This window comes from Myotis daubentonii, chromosome 12 (assembly GCF_963259705.1).
Source record: "Myotis daubentonii chromosome 12, mMyoDau2.1, whole genome shotgun sequence".
Taxonomy (NCBI): Eukaryota; Metazoa; Chordata; class Mammalia; order Chiroptera; family Vespertilionidae; genus Myotis; species Myotis daubentonii.
In genome coordinates, this window is record NC_081851.1 from 15007978 (window position 1) to 15023186 (window position 15209).

Below are 15209 nucleotides of genomic sequence, written 5' to 3' on the forward strand. Positions count from 1 at the left end.
AAACTGAGGTCCCAAAGGGGAAGTGACTCACCCAAAGCCAACCTGAGGAAGGAAGTGTTGGTGTTAGAATCCAGGTCTTCTTGCTCCACATTCCATCTCCCTGCCACCTTCAGTTCCCACCTGAGACTTACCCGCAACCTCTCAGTACCTGGAAGACAAGACTCCATCAGGCTCACCTCTCTGCCCTCTCCTCTCCTGGCATTCCAGTGAGGGTAGTGGAGTGTTATCATTGTTTTCAATTGTGGTTAAATGTACATAACATAGCATTTACCATGTTGACAATTTTTTCAGTGCACTGTTCCCAGCATTAAGTACATTCACATTGTGTGAAACTGTCACCACCACCCCCTTCCAGAGCTCTTATCTTCCCCAACTGAAAAACTATCCTCATTAAACACTAGCTCCCCATTCCCCTCTGCTCCCCACCCCCCAACCCTGGCACTCCCCATTCTACATTCTGTCTATGAATTTCACTATTCTAGGTCCTTCATAGAAGTGGAGTCAGGCAGTATCTTTTTTGTGACCAGCTTATTTAACTTAGCATAAGGTCCTCAAGGCTCATCCATGTTGTAACGTTTCAGAGTTTCCTTCCTTTCTTCTCTATGTATATTTTGTATTTTGTTTTTTAATTCACTTGTTAATGAACATTTGGGTTGTATTTACCTTTTGGCTATTGTGAATAATGCTGCTATGAACATGGGTGTGCAGATATCTATTTGAGTCCCTGCTTTCAGTTTTTGTGGGTATACACCCAGAAGTGGAGTTGCAGGACATACTGAACCCTTTTATGTAATGATGTTTAGTTTGAATTTATATTAGTTCACATAAAAACTCCATCCATGCTTTTGTTCCGGCCCTCTGGTCCAGTTTAAGGACCCATTGTGGCCCTCGAGTCAAAAAGTTTGCCCACCCCTGTTCTAGACAGTGGTTCTTGAACTTGGGTGCCTCTGAGTCACTGGAAGATTTGCTACAACAGGTTACTGAACCCCACCTCTGGAGTTTCGACCCTAGGGGTCTGAGATGGAGATGGAGAATTTGCCTCAAGTTCCCAGGTGCTGCTAGTGCTGTGGGCCCGTGCACCACACTTTGAGTAGCCAGGACTCAAAGGTCCAGAAGGTCTGGGGCTTGCTATTGATCAAGTGTCCTACATGAGTTCCCAGGCTGGGGAGCAGAGGCAGCTAGAAGGGGAACTTGAGACCCAGCCAAACCTGTGGCCAGAACTAGGACACAGCCTTTGGGAGATCAAAGCCTGATTCAAGTTTTCAAAATATAGTGACTGAATTTGTATTTCAAAATGTAGTGACTGCATTTACACTTTATGTTTGCAAAATCTTTTACAGTAATAAACTCTGCCCCCTTGCCCGGCTTTCACAACAGACTTGTGATTTTCCCCATTTTGGGACAAGGAAACAGAGGCCTAAAAAGATGGAATGGCTTACACGATAGCCCAGAACCTCTGGGTTTCATTCAACAAGTATTTGTGAGCAGCTATAATGTCCACAGTAGCAGACTAGACACAGGAGACCAAGAGATAAGGAAGAAATGGCTCCCGCCCTCATGGAGCCTTTAGTCCTGTAAGACAGGAAGGCCACAGGCACAAAGGACTGCTACTGGGCAGTAGATGGTGGGTGCTTGCTGCACGTCCCTCCCACTCACATTTACTGCTGGCTTGTTTGTCACTTTATCCTCTCTGTGGGACAGCAGCTCTTCTGTAGTTTCAGCCCCTCTACCCTCTCAGGACACCCAGATTGCACCACCCTCCCCGGGAGAAAGTTGACATAACCAGCTTCCTGCTACCACATAGGACATGTTCAGTGAGGCCAGCCCCGCTTCCATCTCCACTAGTCTATTGCCTGCCCAGTCACTCACGTCAGGTGCCTGACCTTCAGCTTCTTCCCTCATCTTCAAGACACCTCACCAGAGGTGAAGTTAGAGGAATGGTACCCTGAGAGTGCACCTTTTCCTCTCAGGAATTTCAACAAGTTAATCAGCTATAATTCAACAAAGAAATCCCTGCTCAACACAGATGCATGCCTGAGAGATCCACACACTAAAACATATAAAGGTGGGCAATGGGAATAAATGGGGTGATGGCCCTTAATGCAGCTGTGCAGCTGGGAGCTTGTGGCTTAGCCCTTTGGCTGGGAAGAACAGAGAGCCGCCTGGGGGGTGGGGCGGATAGAGGGGGCAGCCCAAAGGGAGAGTGGTGAGGAAGCAAACAGTGATTGTGTCAGCAGACGCCTGACAGAGCACTTTCACGGGGTTCTGCTGTGCAGCTCTCCACTGTTGAGCTGATGGTGGTGTGTCAGACAAAGAAACAGAACCACAAAGCCCTGAACCCCCTGGAATCCCGAAACTTGCCTCTTGCCCTTGGAGCCGGATCCAGGAGTATATTATCTGTAAACCTAGAGCTGTTGCAGTAGAATCGCTGTTTCCCTCTGTGACTGATGCCCAGGAGGGGTGGTTGGGGTGGAACCTCATGGAGGTCAGAGGTCACTATTATGGTAAGAGCAAAATAAACTGCACCCCCAAGCAGCCCAGCTGTACTGTCTTACAGAAGAGGCAGAAGTTCAAGACTGGGAGACCACAGAGGTAAAAAGTCTCATGATTCAGGGCCTTCTACTGGAAAATAATAGAAAGACCTCTTCAGAGATAAATGCTTAAGCAAAGAAGGACAGCAAATACCATAGAGAGACACAGCAATGAGGATGACAAGAAAGAAAATGAAAAATACCCAAAAAGCGAGCTGGAACACCTGGAAATTTGTGATATAAATGGCAGAGATTTCATGATTGCAGTTCTGAAAATACTTGACAAGATGTGAGGAAATACTGACAGAAAATGCAGAGCATTCAGAAAACAAATCGATGAACAAAACAAGAACTTTACTAAAGAAATTGAAAGTTTAAAAAAGAACTGATCAGAAATTTTGGAAATGAAGCATGCAGTTAAAGAGATTAAACATGAACTACTGAGCAGAGAATATAGAACCAACCAGATGGAGGAAAGAATTAGTGATATCCAAGATAGGAATCAAGAAATGATGCAGAAGGAAGAAAAGAGAGAGACATGGGCATAAAGAAAAATGAAAGCTCTAGAAGGCCTATATGACTCCATCAGAAAAAAAGCAGTATTTGAATTTTAGGCATTCCAGAGGAGGAAGAGAGGAAGCAGGGTACAGAGAGTCTATTCAAACAAATAGTTTATGAGTACTCCCCAAATCTAGGGAAAGAACTAGATCCTCCTATCCAAGAAGCAAACAGAACACCTAGTCACCTCAATCCAATGAGGCCTTCTCCAAGGCACTTGGTATTGAAGCTGTCAAGAATTAATGACAAAAGAAAAAATTCTCAAAGCAGTCAGGGGAAAGAAGGACATGACCTACAAAAGAGAACCCATCAGAATTTCATCAGACTTCTCACAGAAACGCTACAAGCCAGAAGAGAGTGGAACTAAATATTCAAATGTCTGAGAGAGAAATTACCCCACACAAATAATATATCTAGCAAAATTATCCTTTAAATATGAAGGGGAAATGAAGATGTTCCATGACATATAGAAACTGAGGGATTTTATCACCAGAAAACCTCCATTGCAGGAAATACTCAAGGGAGTTATTCTACCTAAAACAAAGAACATAAGGTCACAACACTACGAGTAAGATCACCAAAAAACCTACAGCATAAGCAGGGATAATTTGTGACAAAAACATAAAACGGGAGGAAGGAAAGGTCTGAACTGGCAAAGGAAGATGAAGGTCAGATGCACTCAAAAGGGAAAAAAACTATGGTATATATGCAACTTCACTTTTTATGAACCTAATGGTAACCACATACAAAAATCACCAAACCAGGACATATAGCTAAAAAAAGAGGAAATAGAATACCACCAAACAAAAACAACTGACAGAAACATAAAGAGAAAAAAACAAACAAACACAAAACAATGGAGGCACAGAGCTACCAGAAAACAAAAGATAAAATGGCTATAGGAAATCCTCATACATCAATACTTAACCTAAATGACAATAGTCTGAATTCACCGCTAAAGAGGCACATAGTAGTAGAGTGGATCAAAAAATGAAACCCAGTTAAATACTGCCTACAAGAGACATATCTAAGCTGCAAAGACAAAGGTAGATTCAAGCAACATCCACAGAAAAGCAGGTGTTGCCATACTTATATCTGAAAAAATAGATTTCAAGATAACAAGAGACAAAGATGGACACTTTATAATGATAAAGGGGACACTACAGCAAGGAAACATAACACTTATTAATATATATTCACCCAACCAGAGAGCACTGAAATATATAAAACAACTACTCACAGCACTAAAGGGAGAAACAGATCAAAACACAATCATAGTTGGGGACCTTTGTACTCCATTGACAGTTCTAGGCAGATCAACCAAACAGAAAATCAAGAAAGAAATATTGGCCTTAAATGAAACACTAGACCAAATGGACATAATTGACATTTATGGAGCCTTACATCAGAGTATACATTTTTCTCCAGCGCACATGGAACATTCTCAAGGATAGACAATATGGTAGGTCACAAAACTAGCATCCACAAGTTCAAGAAGATTGAAATGATACCAAGCATATTCTCTGACTATGATGCATTGAAATTAGAAATCAATGGCAAAAAGGAAGTAAACAAACCCACAAATATGTGGAGATTAAACAACATACTACTAAAAAATGACTGGGTCAAAGAAGAAATAAAAGATGAGATCAAAAGATATATAGAGACAAATGAGAATGACAATATAACGTATCACAACCTCTGTGATGCAGCAAAAGCAGTAATAAGAGGGAAGTTTATGTCATTATAGGCCTATCTCAAGAAACAAGCGAAATCCCAAGTAAACAACCTAACATCACATCTTAAAGTACTAGAGAAGGAAGAACAAAAGCAACCCAAAGTTAGCAAATGAAAGGAAATAATAAAAGTTAGAGCAGAATTAAATAAAATATAGAACAAAAAGACTACACAAAAAATCAAGAAAGCAAAGAGCTGATTCTTTGAAAAGATTAATAAAATTGACAAACCCCTGACAAGACTCACAAAGGAAAAAGGGGGAAAGACCCATATAAACAAAATCAGCAATGAGAGAGGAGAAGTCACCACAGACATCACAGATATACAAAGGATCATACTAGAATATTATGAAAGACTATATGCTATCAAATTCAATAGCCTAGAAGAAATGGATAAGTTTCTGGAAATGTGTAAGCTTCCTAGACTAAATCATGAAGAATTGGAAAATTTAAATAGGCCAATCAACAGTGAGGAAATTGAAACAACCATCAAAATCATAAAAGTCCAGGGCCAAAAGACTTCACCAGTGATTTCTACCAAATGTTCAGAGAAGATTTGAAACCTATCCTTCTCAAACTCTTCAAAAAAATGGAAGAAGAGGCAATACCTTCCCAACACATTCCATGAAGTCACTATAATCCTGATACCAAAACCTGGCAAAGATAACACAAAAAAGAAAACTACAGACCAATATCTCTGATGAACACAGATGCAAAAATCCTAAAGAAAATACTAACAAATCTAATACAGCAGTACACCCCAAAAAACAGTACATCACAATCAAGTGGGTTTCATTCCAGGGTCACAAGGATGGCTAAACATACACAAATTAATCAATGTAATACACCACATTAACAAAAGAAAGGATAAAATCATATGGTCTTATCAATAGATGCAGAAAAGGCATTTCAAAAGATACAGCATACATTTATGATTAAAACACTCAATAAAATAGGAAAAGAAGGAAAGTACCTCAACATAATGAAGGTCATAAATGATAAACCCTCAAGTAATCTCATGCTCAATGGTGAAAAACGGAAAGCTTTTCTTCTAAGATAAAGAACAAGACAAGGATGTCTACTCACCACTCCTATTCAATATCCCTGCAGTGCTGGAAGGTCTAGCCAGAGCAATAAGGCAAGAGAAAGAAATAAAAGGCATCCGAATAGGGAAGGAAGACAACTGTCACTTTTTGTGGATGCCATGATTCCATATATAGAAAACTCTAAAGATTCCACCAAAAACCTATGAGAAACAATAAACACAGTCAAATTACAGGATGCAAAATCTATGTGCAAAAATCCATTGCCTTCCTATATACTAACAACAAACTTTAGCAAAATAAATGAAAAAAGAAGGTGATACTGAGGCTTAAAAAGAGCGTAGATGATTATCTCAAGTTAATAGCTCTAATAGAGCCAAGATTTGGACCCAAGCCATCCGGTTCCAGAACCGAGCTCTCAACGGCAGATGCTCTGGTCCATGTGGTCCAGTGCGCCCATATTGCTCCAGCCTGCTTCCTTGGGGAAACTCCCTTCTTCTCCCTCCTGTCTTCTGGAAGCTGCAGGGGTGGGGGCGAAAGGGATGTGTAGAGCAAAGCATCTCAGTTTTGTCTTCTTAAACCATCTCACTTCTCTTTTGTCCTCACAAGCCTGCTGGGAGGTGGTCATGGCTAGTATTTATCTCCATTTTACAGAGTCCCAGCTACAGCAAGTGACCTGCCCAAAGCCACTGACTGCAAGTCAGTGGTCTCTCCTCTGCCCACTGCTAAATCCCCAAGAGCCTTCCCACGCCCTCTCCGCCCGCATCGCTCTCTGGGGATTACCTGCATCCGCAGGATTCCCTTGTCCACACCATTGCCAGCCAGGAGGCCCTACCCACCAGCGACCCCAGCCTGCGCTCTGTGGCCACTCATAGGCCAGCTGTATCCTCCTCCAAGGCCCAAGCCCTTGTTTGGACTGTAATCCCCCACCCCCCGCCTCCCCGCACCTAACAGCGGCCCTTGGTCTAAGAGGGAACAGGGAACACACAGCCTGGCAGGAAGACAAGGAAGTGTTGGGTCAGCTGTGTGGAGGAGCTCTAGGAAATGGTTAACTGTCTTTTCACCCACGAGGACCACAGGGTTATATTGGCCTCGTAGAATGTGTTAGGAACTAATTACCAGGTGGCCACGGTGCCAGCAGAGGGGTGGCTGCTAAACCAGAAGAAACACCCCACCCGGAAGAGTGCCGGGAGCCGGTGCATCCTTGCTGTTTCAAGGGACCTGGCATATATGGCATACGGTTCTTAATATGTTTGCTTACCTTCTTGGCGCTGTGTTTTAACCAAGGTCACCTCTCCGAGAAAGGTTGAATCCCCAGGTAGGGATTTTCCCCTGAAGTTAGGGAGGGAATAAAACCCCTCAACTAAGTGCCAGGCGGGTAATTAATCACTTTAACTATGAACAATCATGCTTAAGCTACATAATCTTTACTCCCTGGAATAGAGATAAGAAACGCCCTAACCTTTGCAATAGAGATTGATAGGATTGAATGAACTGGTATAAATATAGATGTAGCAAGACACAGGGTTTGGAAGACAGGACCAAGAGAGACAGAGCCTAGGCACAGAACCTACACAGAACGTCCTCTAGAGACAGAAGAACTTCGCTGGAGAGAACATGGCAAAAGATCCTGGACTGAACCTGACTACAGAAATTGGCAAGAGAACCTGACTAGAACCTGGTGACTGAACCTGACTGGAGTACCTGGCCACAGAACCTGGCTGGAGATCCGAAGCAGAACCTCTCTGGAGATCCAGCCCAGAACTTGGCTGGAGATCCTGGCTAGGCTGCTGATCAACTGAACGCTGTCTCCGTGTCCTTCCTTCTTCGCCGACTCTGTCCATGCCTTTGGGGACACCTGGACCTGCTGGGGTTGGACCCCGGCAGAAGAGGAACTGGGACGCCCCACGCTGCTGTTCAGCACTGGCAGTGCTCCCTCCAGCGTGCCTGCACCTGGAGGAGCAGCTCCTCCAAGCCCGCACTCTCACCACTTCCCAGGGCCTGAACAAGAAGATCCAAGGGTGGGCAGGGACAGCACAGAGGACCTCCCACTGGTCTTGTTGAGAATTCACGGAGGCCTTAGGGTCCTCTGCCCCCCAGGCTCAAAATGACAATAACAATATTCACAGCTCCCAGTTGTTTTTTAGATCTTTATTGTTGAAAGTATTACATCTGTCCCCTTTTTCCTCCTATTGACCTCTTCAAACCCACTCCCCTCCCCCACCTAGGCCTTCACCACCCCTTTGAGTGTGGCCGTGGAGTAAGCATATATGCAAACTGGTACACATTCTTTGGTTGATCTCTTCCCATCTCTGTCAGCTTCCCTCTGACAGAGCTCCCAGTTTTTGAGCACTTTGTGCCAGGCCCTGTTCTAAGCACTGAAATGCATGAGCTCATTTGATCCTCACCACTCTGAGGTAGATACTTTTATCCCCATTATACACATGAGGGAATGAGGCACAGAGAGGTCAGGTAACTTGCCCAAAGTCACACAGGTAATAAATGGAGGCACTGAGATTCACACCCAGGCAGGTGAGTCCACAGCCATCATCACCACCTGTATCCCATCTTAAACCACCCTGAGCTGGACCCTCAGCACCTTGTTGTATCAAATCCCATGACCCTTTCCACTCAAAAGACCTCTTGAACGCCAGCCCCAGTTTTCAGACAGGAAAGTGACTTCCCCTATGGAGTGTCTTGTTTGGCCCAGGCAATCTGTGCTGTGGGCCCTCAATGCTCCCTTGACTCCCTTCCCAGCATTCTTTGCACTGCCCAGTGGGGTCGCTGTCCCACAGCTGTCTCTCTGCATGGCCTTCCTTCCCGCCAGTGCCTGGCTCACAGCAGGGTGCCCCACACCTGTCTGTGAATGAGTGTCTGGGGTTGGGCGCTGCAGGAGTTGGTTGTCAGGACAGGTTGGAGGGGCAGGGATGGAGGGCAGCTGGAGTGCAGCAGGGAAGTAAAGGCAGAGGTGGATGTCTCACTTTCTAACTCCTCTGGGCAGCTTCCAACTCCATACCTTCTGACTGGGCCCCGAGGCGAGTCCCTGGAGGGAAATGTACAGTGGCAAGAAGGCAGAAGATACCCCAGCAGCTGGCAGGGAGGCAGAGGGAGCAGGTGGATGGGGCAGCAGGGAGTTTTGCTTTTCTTGCTGAGCACTCGCCCAGCAACCTCCCAGCAGGCTCTTCTTTGGGGCTGGATCAACCTCTTCTGCTTGTCCTCATTGTGAAATTTCTCCTTCTTGCAAAATCTTCAGGAATGGAATTTTCCAAATTAACTATTCATGCCATAAAATTGCACGTGTGCTTTTTAAGCATTGCTGAACTGAAAGCAGTTAAGAGTTTGGCCTTGAAAGCCATAGTTCACGAGTTTGAATCCCACCTCTGCTACCTACTAGGAGGGTGGCCTGGACAAGTCCCTAACCCTCTCTGTACTGGGTCCTTGTGGGTGAAACCTTGTGGGACAAGGCTTCAAAGGGGGCTGAGATGACTGCATGAGGTAAAGTCCTCAGCTCACCACCCAGCACGTATTAGGTTCAGTAGATGTTGGCTGTTACTATTCCTGTCCACTCCAAATACCCTTGTGTCTGTAGCTCTTCCCTTTGGAATGTTCACTGTGCCCTTGGTGCTTAGGAGCAATCTCTTTTCATCCCAAGTAGTTTTATTCTCTGAGGTTTGGTGAATAGTCTAAGGCAGCCGTGGGCAAACTACGGCCCGCGGGCCGGATCTGGCCATTTGAAATGAATAAAACTATTGGAAAAAAAGACCGTACCCTTTTATGTAATGATGTTTACTTTGAATTTATATTAGTTCACACAAACACTCTATCCATGCTTTTGTTCTGGCCCTCCGGTCCAGTTTAAGAACCCATTGTGGCCCTCGAGTCAAAAAGTTTGCCCTCCCCTGGTCTAAGGCCACTCTGTTCTGAGTGCCTGAGTCAGGAATTGAATGGAGTCCTGACCTGCCAGGATCATGCTCACCTTATCTTAACCCATGGGGAAGAAGTGTGTGTTAGAAAGCCCAGCAGCAGCTGGTTCCAGAACCCTGGCTCCCAGGGCACAGTGCCTGCCGCGTAGAACCTTTCGTGCAGTGAGTCCTGGCAGGGCGGCCACATTGCATAGTCCAGGGGAGCGGGAGACTGTACACAGCACTTGGTGGCCCAGTCTCTCCGCCTCTGTTGTAGCCCACAGTCTCTGTTTACAGATGTCCAAACATATCTAGAGCCTGTCACACTCTACTCTTCAATTAAAACAAGGTTCATTTTGCTTCATGCTTCACTTTTCAGAAACAGAATAGCATGGCGTCTGCACCAGTTACTTAAAGATCAGAGTGGCCTGTGGGTTCCGGCTGCTCCTCTGGCCGCGCCTTTGTTACACAGCAAGGAGCTAGGGCAATTCCAGGGCAGGAGGAATGGGCAACTGAGACAGGAAAGTTAAAACAAGGCCAAGCAGGGTGGGCCATTTGCAACCAGCTTATGAATAACAAGCCATTATCTTCTCTAGCCAAGGACACAGAGCAAATGGGTAAAAGCCTCCCTAAGGAGAGAATAAGAAAAGGAGAGGAGGAGAAAGGGAAAATGGCAGTTTTATTTGTTTTTACTCCCTAACAGACACGCCAGCAGTCTCCGGCTTGGCAAGATCAAGTTGCCAGGTGCCTCTCATGAATTCTGGGAAGGCCATGCCAAAGTAAAGAGGGGCCTTGAGAATGAATAGGCACCAAACAGTCAGCAGAGGAATTTTGAGACCTACAATCAGGAGGATGTAAAACGCCTCAGACCCCCACCCAACCGGCTCTTCAGATTAGCTGAGAGCCTGTTTGCACTTCCTAAGCCAGATGGATAGGTCTGCTCGCCCTGCTTCTTTAATAAAGGTGCTTGCTTTAACTGCTTTAGTAAATCGGCTTAATCACACGCAATCATGGTCTCTCAAATAAATTCATTTCCATGATAAGGATCGAGGTTGGGGAAAGCCCTCTCCATGGACTCGGGGCTGCCCAGTGTCACCTTTCTGGTGTTGGGGAAAAGGTCCTCGAACACGTTCCACCTGAATGAGGAGCTGCGAGAGCTTCCTTTCATTGCTGTGTTTCTCGGTGTTGAGATACCTACTTCTTGGCAGGAGCAAACACCACCAGGCATTGGATTTGTGCACAGCACCCAGATCACTTAATTAAAATGAAGTACAATTGCTTTCTAGGACCTAGAAAATGGTGATTTATGGCCTGTGCTCAAGGAAAGCTGATCTGAGACGCTGCACTGATAGCTGTCTTTCTTGCCCACAAAAACCACTACAGTAGGCTGGGCCCCAGAGACAGGGCCAGAATCTCTCCATCCAGCATGAGAGGCGTTGATGTCATTCCCTCTTTCCAGTCTCCAGGGTTTGTGACCTTGGCATTTGCATTTTCCCAGTGTCAAGCCCAGGGAGGCACAGGGTAAGTGCGCAGAAAGGGCAGCAGATGGATGGACGTATGAGCTGCTGCCACAGGCCGGAGTGTGCTGGGGACTTTTTACAGCCCCTTAACATCTACTCTCTCTTTTTGTTGTTGTTAATCTTCAACTGAGGAGGTATATTTCCCATTGATTTTGAGAGAAAGTGGAAGGGGTTAAGCGTTGGGGGAGGGGACATCAATGTAAGAGAGGCACAATGACTGGTTGCCTCCTGCACATGCCCAATCAAAATTGGTGGATTGAGCCTGAAACTGAGGTACATGCCCTTGACTGGAATCCACCTTGAGACACTTCAGTCCATGGGCTGATGTTCTAACCACTGAGAAAAGCCAGCTGGGACTTGCCACTCGCTTTTGTATGGCCTATGAGCTAAGCAGTCTTCTTACATTTTTAAATGATTAATTTTTTTTAAGCAGACTTTTGTGAAAACTCTATAGAATTCAAAGGACAATGTCCACAAGTAAAGGGTCATTGGAGCACAGCCTTCCCGTTTATTTATTGACAGAGGGTCTAGGACCGCCTCCTGCCCAGCGGCTGCGTAGAGTACCTGCACAGAGACTGCATGGCCCAGGCCCTCCATGTTGGCCTTTCTGCCGGCTCCCTGCATCCATGGAGAGAACAGCCTCCCAGGTCTGGACGGGCTGCCAGCACAGTCACTTTCTGGCTAGTGGTTATGTCCCCCATCCAAGCCAGCTTTGCAGCCAGGTGGCGCCAGCCCCACCCCATCCCTCTCTGTGACTTTGCTGTCCAGGTCTCCCTCTGGTCCAGGTCCATCTGAGGGGAGAGAGAGTAAAGAGCACTCCCGGCCTCACACAGCATAGGGGGAGCCCGATCAAGCTCCTAGAGGAACTCCCCCAGGGTGACCATCCTCTGCTCCAGGGGGCACAGGTCCACACCAAGCCTGGGGCTGGGCCACACCCCTCTTCTGGATGCCTCCTGGTGGAGAGGCCCATCCTGGGTGGCAGATACTCCTGGAGGCTGAGGGTAGTGTGTCCTGAGGTGCTGGCATCGCGGGGCGGGGCAGAGTGCTGTGTCCCTGCTGGGCATCAGGTCCTCACTGCTCTTGGGTTTGTGGTGGAACCGGCGGGGTCGGAGGAACCTGGTGTCAGGGCGAGGGGACACAGAGGGACACACGTCAGTCTCTCACTCTCGCTCACCTACCTCCAGTGGGCTCTGTGCTGCCTCCGGCTCACGGAACACAGGGAGCCCTGCTGGGAGCCCAGAGCACACTTCTCCCAGGCTGGCACTGGGGATGGCAAGGACATGCTGGGATTCTCTAGAAGTTCACAGTGGGGTTAAAAACAAAATAATGTGGGAGGGAAGTGCAGAGCTCCTGCTAAAGCTGAAATTAGCAACAGCTGTGAGGCACCACACTCCTTAGCCCTTGGGACAGTGACAGACCATCTTCTGCACCATTAACAAACTTAAACGCTGTAAAGGAATCACACTCACCCGTGTCCTCTGACCACGATGGACTGGAACTCCCGGCCCTGTACCCATCCGGAAGCTGCAGGAACTCAGACTCATAGGATGGGTGGTTCACCCAGGTGCCCAGAGCCAGTCAGTGAGGAGAAGGGATCTGAACCCAAATCCGTGAAAACTCCCAGGCCTGAGCCTGAAACTGTATGATGTGCCCTATGGAGGCAAACCCATCATGCTGTGAAGAACTTGCTAATTGTCTTCTTTAAATCACACAAACAACACAAAGCTCAGAGCCCAGATCCAAGGGCACTGGAAAGTGCCCAGAAGGAAAGCCAACTTACCCTTCAGGCCCTGAGGTGAGCTGTCACTGGATGCATCCCTATGGCTCTCCAAGCTGCCTGGCTGGGACCTGAGCGGAAAGGACAATCCTTAACCGAAAGGGCCGATGACCCACTCTAGCCCAGACTCAGCCCTCCACTATGACCATTAGGACATAACAGAGCGATTCTGCCACAGCTCAGGGGAGCGCCCCCAGGAGCACAGACCTGGATTCTGGAGATGCCCCAGGAGGGGACCCACCTCCCCTGAGTGCCTGGCCCTGTGCACAGTGGGCATGAGCTGTGCGGGATGACAGCCTGTGCTTCTGTGTCTGTGAGGTCTGGGGCTGGGCTCAAACAAAGGAAATTTGTTTAGACCAAACAAGGCGGCTCTGAGAAAGCGAAGTGTTAGAGGGGTGAGGAGCCCACCCTTACTACACATGGAGCTTTCTAGAACACGTGGAAACACCCTGCCTGGACCAGGACAGTGGCACCTGGTGAGGGCGGGAGCCAGGACAGGGCAGAGTGTGTGCGCCACGTGTGCCCAATGAAGCCTGAGCCCGCTCCAGGGCCCACTTCCCCTTGGTGGTCCGAGGGGCAGATGCTGTGGTCTCAGGAGGAAAGAACGTGCTGGCTTTCCATGGCTGTTTGCTGTCCTTAATCTCCTTCCCGCCCCGCCAAGCAGTCTGCTCTGGACTCACTGGGGCACAGGGCTCCCAGGTCCCCAGCCCTCGAGCGCTCCCCAAATAGCAAGCATCAGATAAAGCCTCTTAGCACGGGGGTTTGGGGTTAGCCAACAAGTACTTGGTTCCCATGAAGAGCACAGAAGCAGAACCAGCCCCCACTTTGAGAAGGAAAAACTTGAACAAAAAAACCCACCTTCCTCTTGGAAAAGGACGTGTCACTGAAAGGCAACTGTGATACAGATCAGCGGCTCCCAAAGCCTCCGTCCATTCCAGCCCTGCTCTGCCCACCCCTTCGCCTCTGCCTCTTGATGAGAGAAGCTCGAGGAATCAGAACACTTAGGAAGACAATCCCTTTCCTCAGCGGATTCAGCATAAATCTGGCCCCTCGGTGACACTTCCAAGAACAGTGGCCGACTCCTCCTGTCGTGTTACCCTCCACCCAGTGTGAAGAGGGGAGGGCTCCGCGGTGTCACAATGCCCCCCACAGAGCCTGTCTCTGCCCATAAGTTGCAGGAGCCCATGCCAGCACCATGGAGCTTTCTAGGCAACGGGAGGGTGGGAGATAGTGCTCCTCCTGCACTTATTGTTGATACTTCAGACGCCGAAGCCAATGTAAATGCTCTCAGTTTTTTTTTTATTAAAAATTTAGCTCCCCACCCTCCTAGGGTTTTGTTCTTCGGAAATTATAAAGACCCAAAGCGCCTGTTAATGGTCGAGAAGGCTGGTCTCATTCCCTGATTCCCTTCTGCCTCCATGAGATGGCAAGAGTTTCCACCAATTTCTAAGATGAAATTTACCACTGGGAGCTGCTCTGGGCAACTCCACTCCAGGTGAGGAAGGTGAGACCTTCCTGCAATCAGTGCTCTCTGCCTGGGCCACTAGGCCTTCCTTCAGGCAAGGGCAGTCTGAGCCTCCAGAAGAGTGACCCCCCATCACGGGAGAGATGGAAGCAGGAGCTGCATGCTTAGGCCCCTCAGGGAGACAGGGAAGGGGTGTTGAGGAACTGCGGGTCCCCATTCCCGCTTCAGCATAACACCTCCACTTTCACCTCCTTTGTGTGTGGGACTTGCACACAGGCCTTAGCTTGAAGGAAAAGCACTGATGGTGGAAACAGGTCTGAAATCCAGGCTGAAGGGGACCATGCACCGCCCACTCCCCGTGCTGCCTGTGGTTGGGAACCACTCACAGGGGCTGTCATCTGAATTCTAGCCCGTGGAGAACATAATGCTGGTGAGTCAGCGGACCTGGAACATCCACGGGGAACCTGGGCCTTTTGCCAGACGGCCACCTCTGACTCTGGCCCAGCCCTGAGTCGTGGTCGTGTCCAGCTCCTGGAGGAGGGAGGGGTGGGTGGACCCTGCCCTTAGGGAGTACGTGCCCTGCATGTCCTATCTCTCCCCATTTCTCCTGCTGGGACAGCCTCACACTGGGGACTCTCTCTGACTTAACTTTAAATCACTCTTCCTCCTGCGCAATG

The 15209-nt window shown here is 47.9% G+C and overlaps 1 protein-coding gene across 1 annotated transcript in view; it reads right to left on the reverse strand.

Moving 5' to 3' along the window:
* The window catches only part of LOC132213910 (protein Daple-like), an 88846-nt gene that overhangs the window by 14034 nt on the left and 59603 nt on the right, over window positions 1–15209 (reverse strand). The window contains exon 24 of the mRNA XM_059660790.1: window positions 132–148. Coding sequence (XP_059516773.1) covers window positions 132–148 — 17 coding nt within the window. The remainder of the gene's footprint in view (window positions 1–131; window positions 149–15209) is intronic.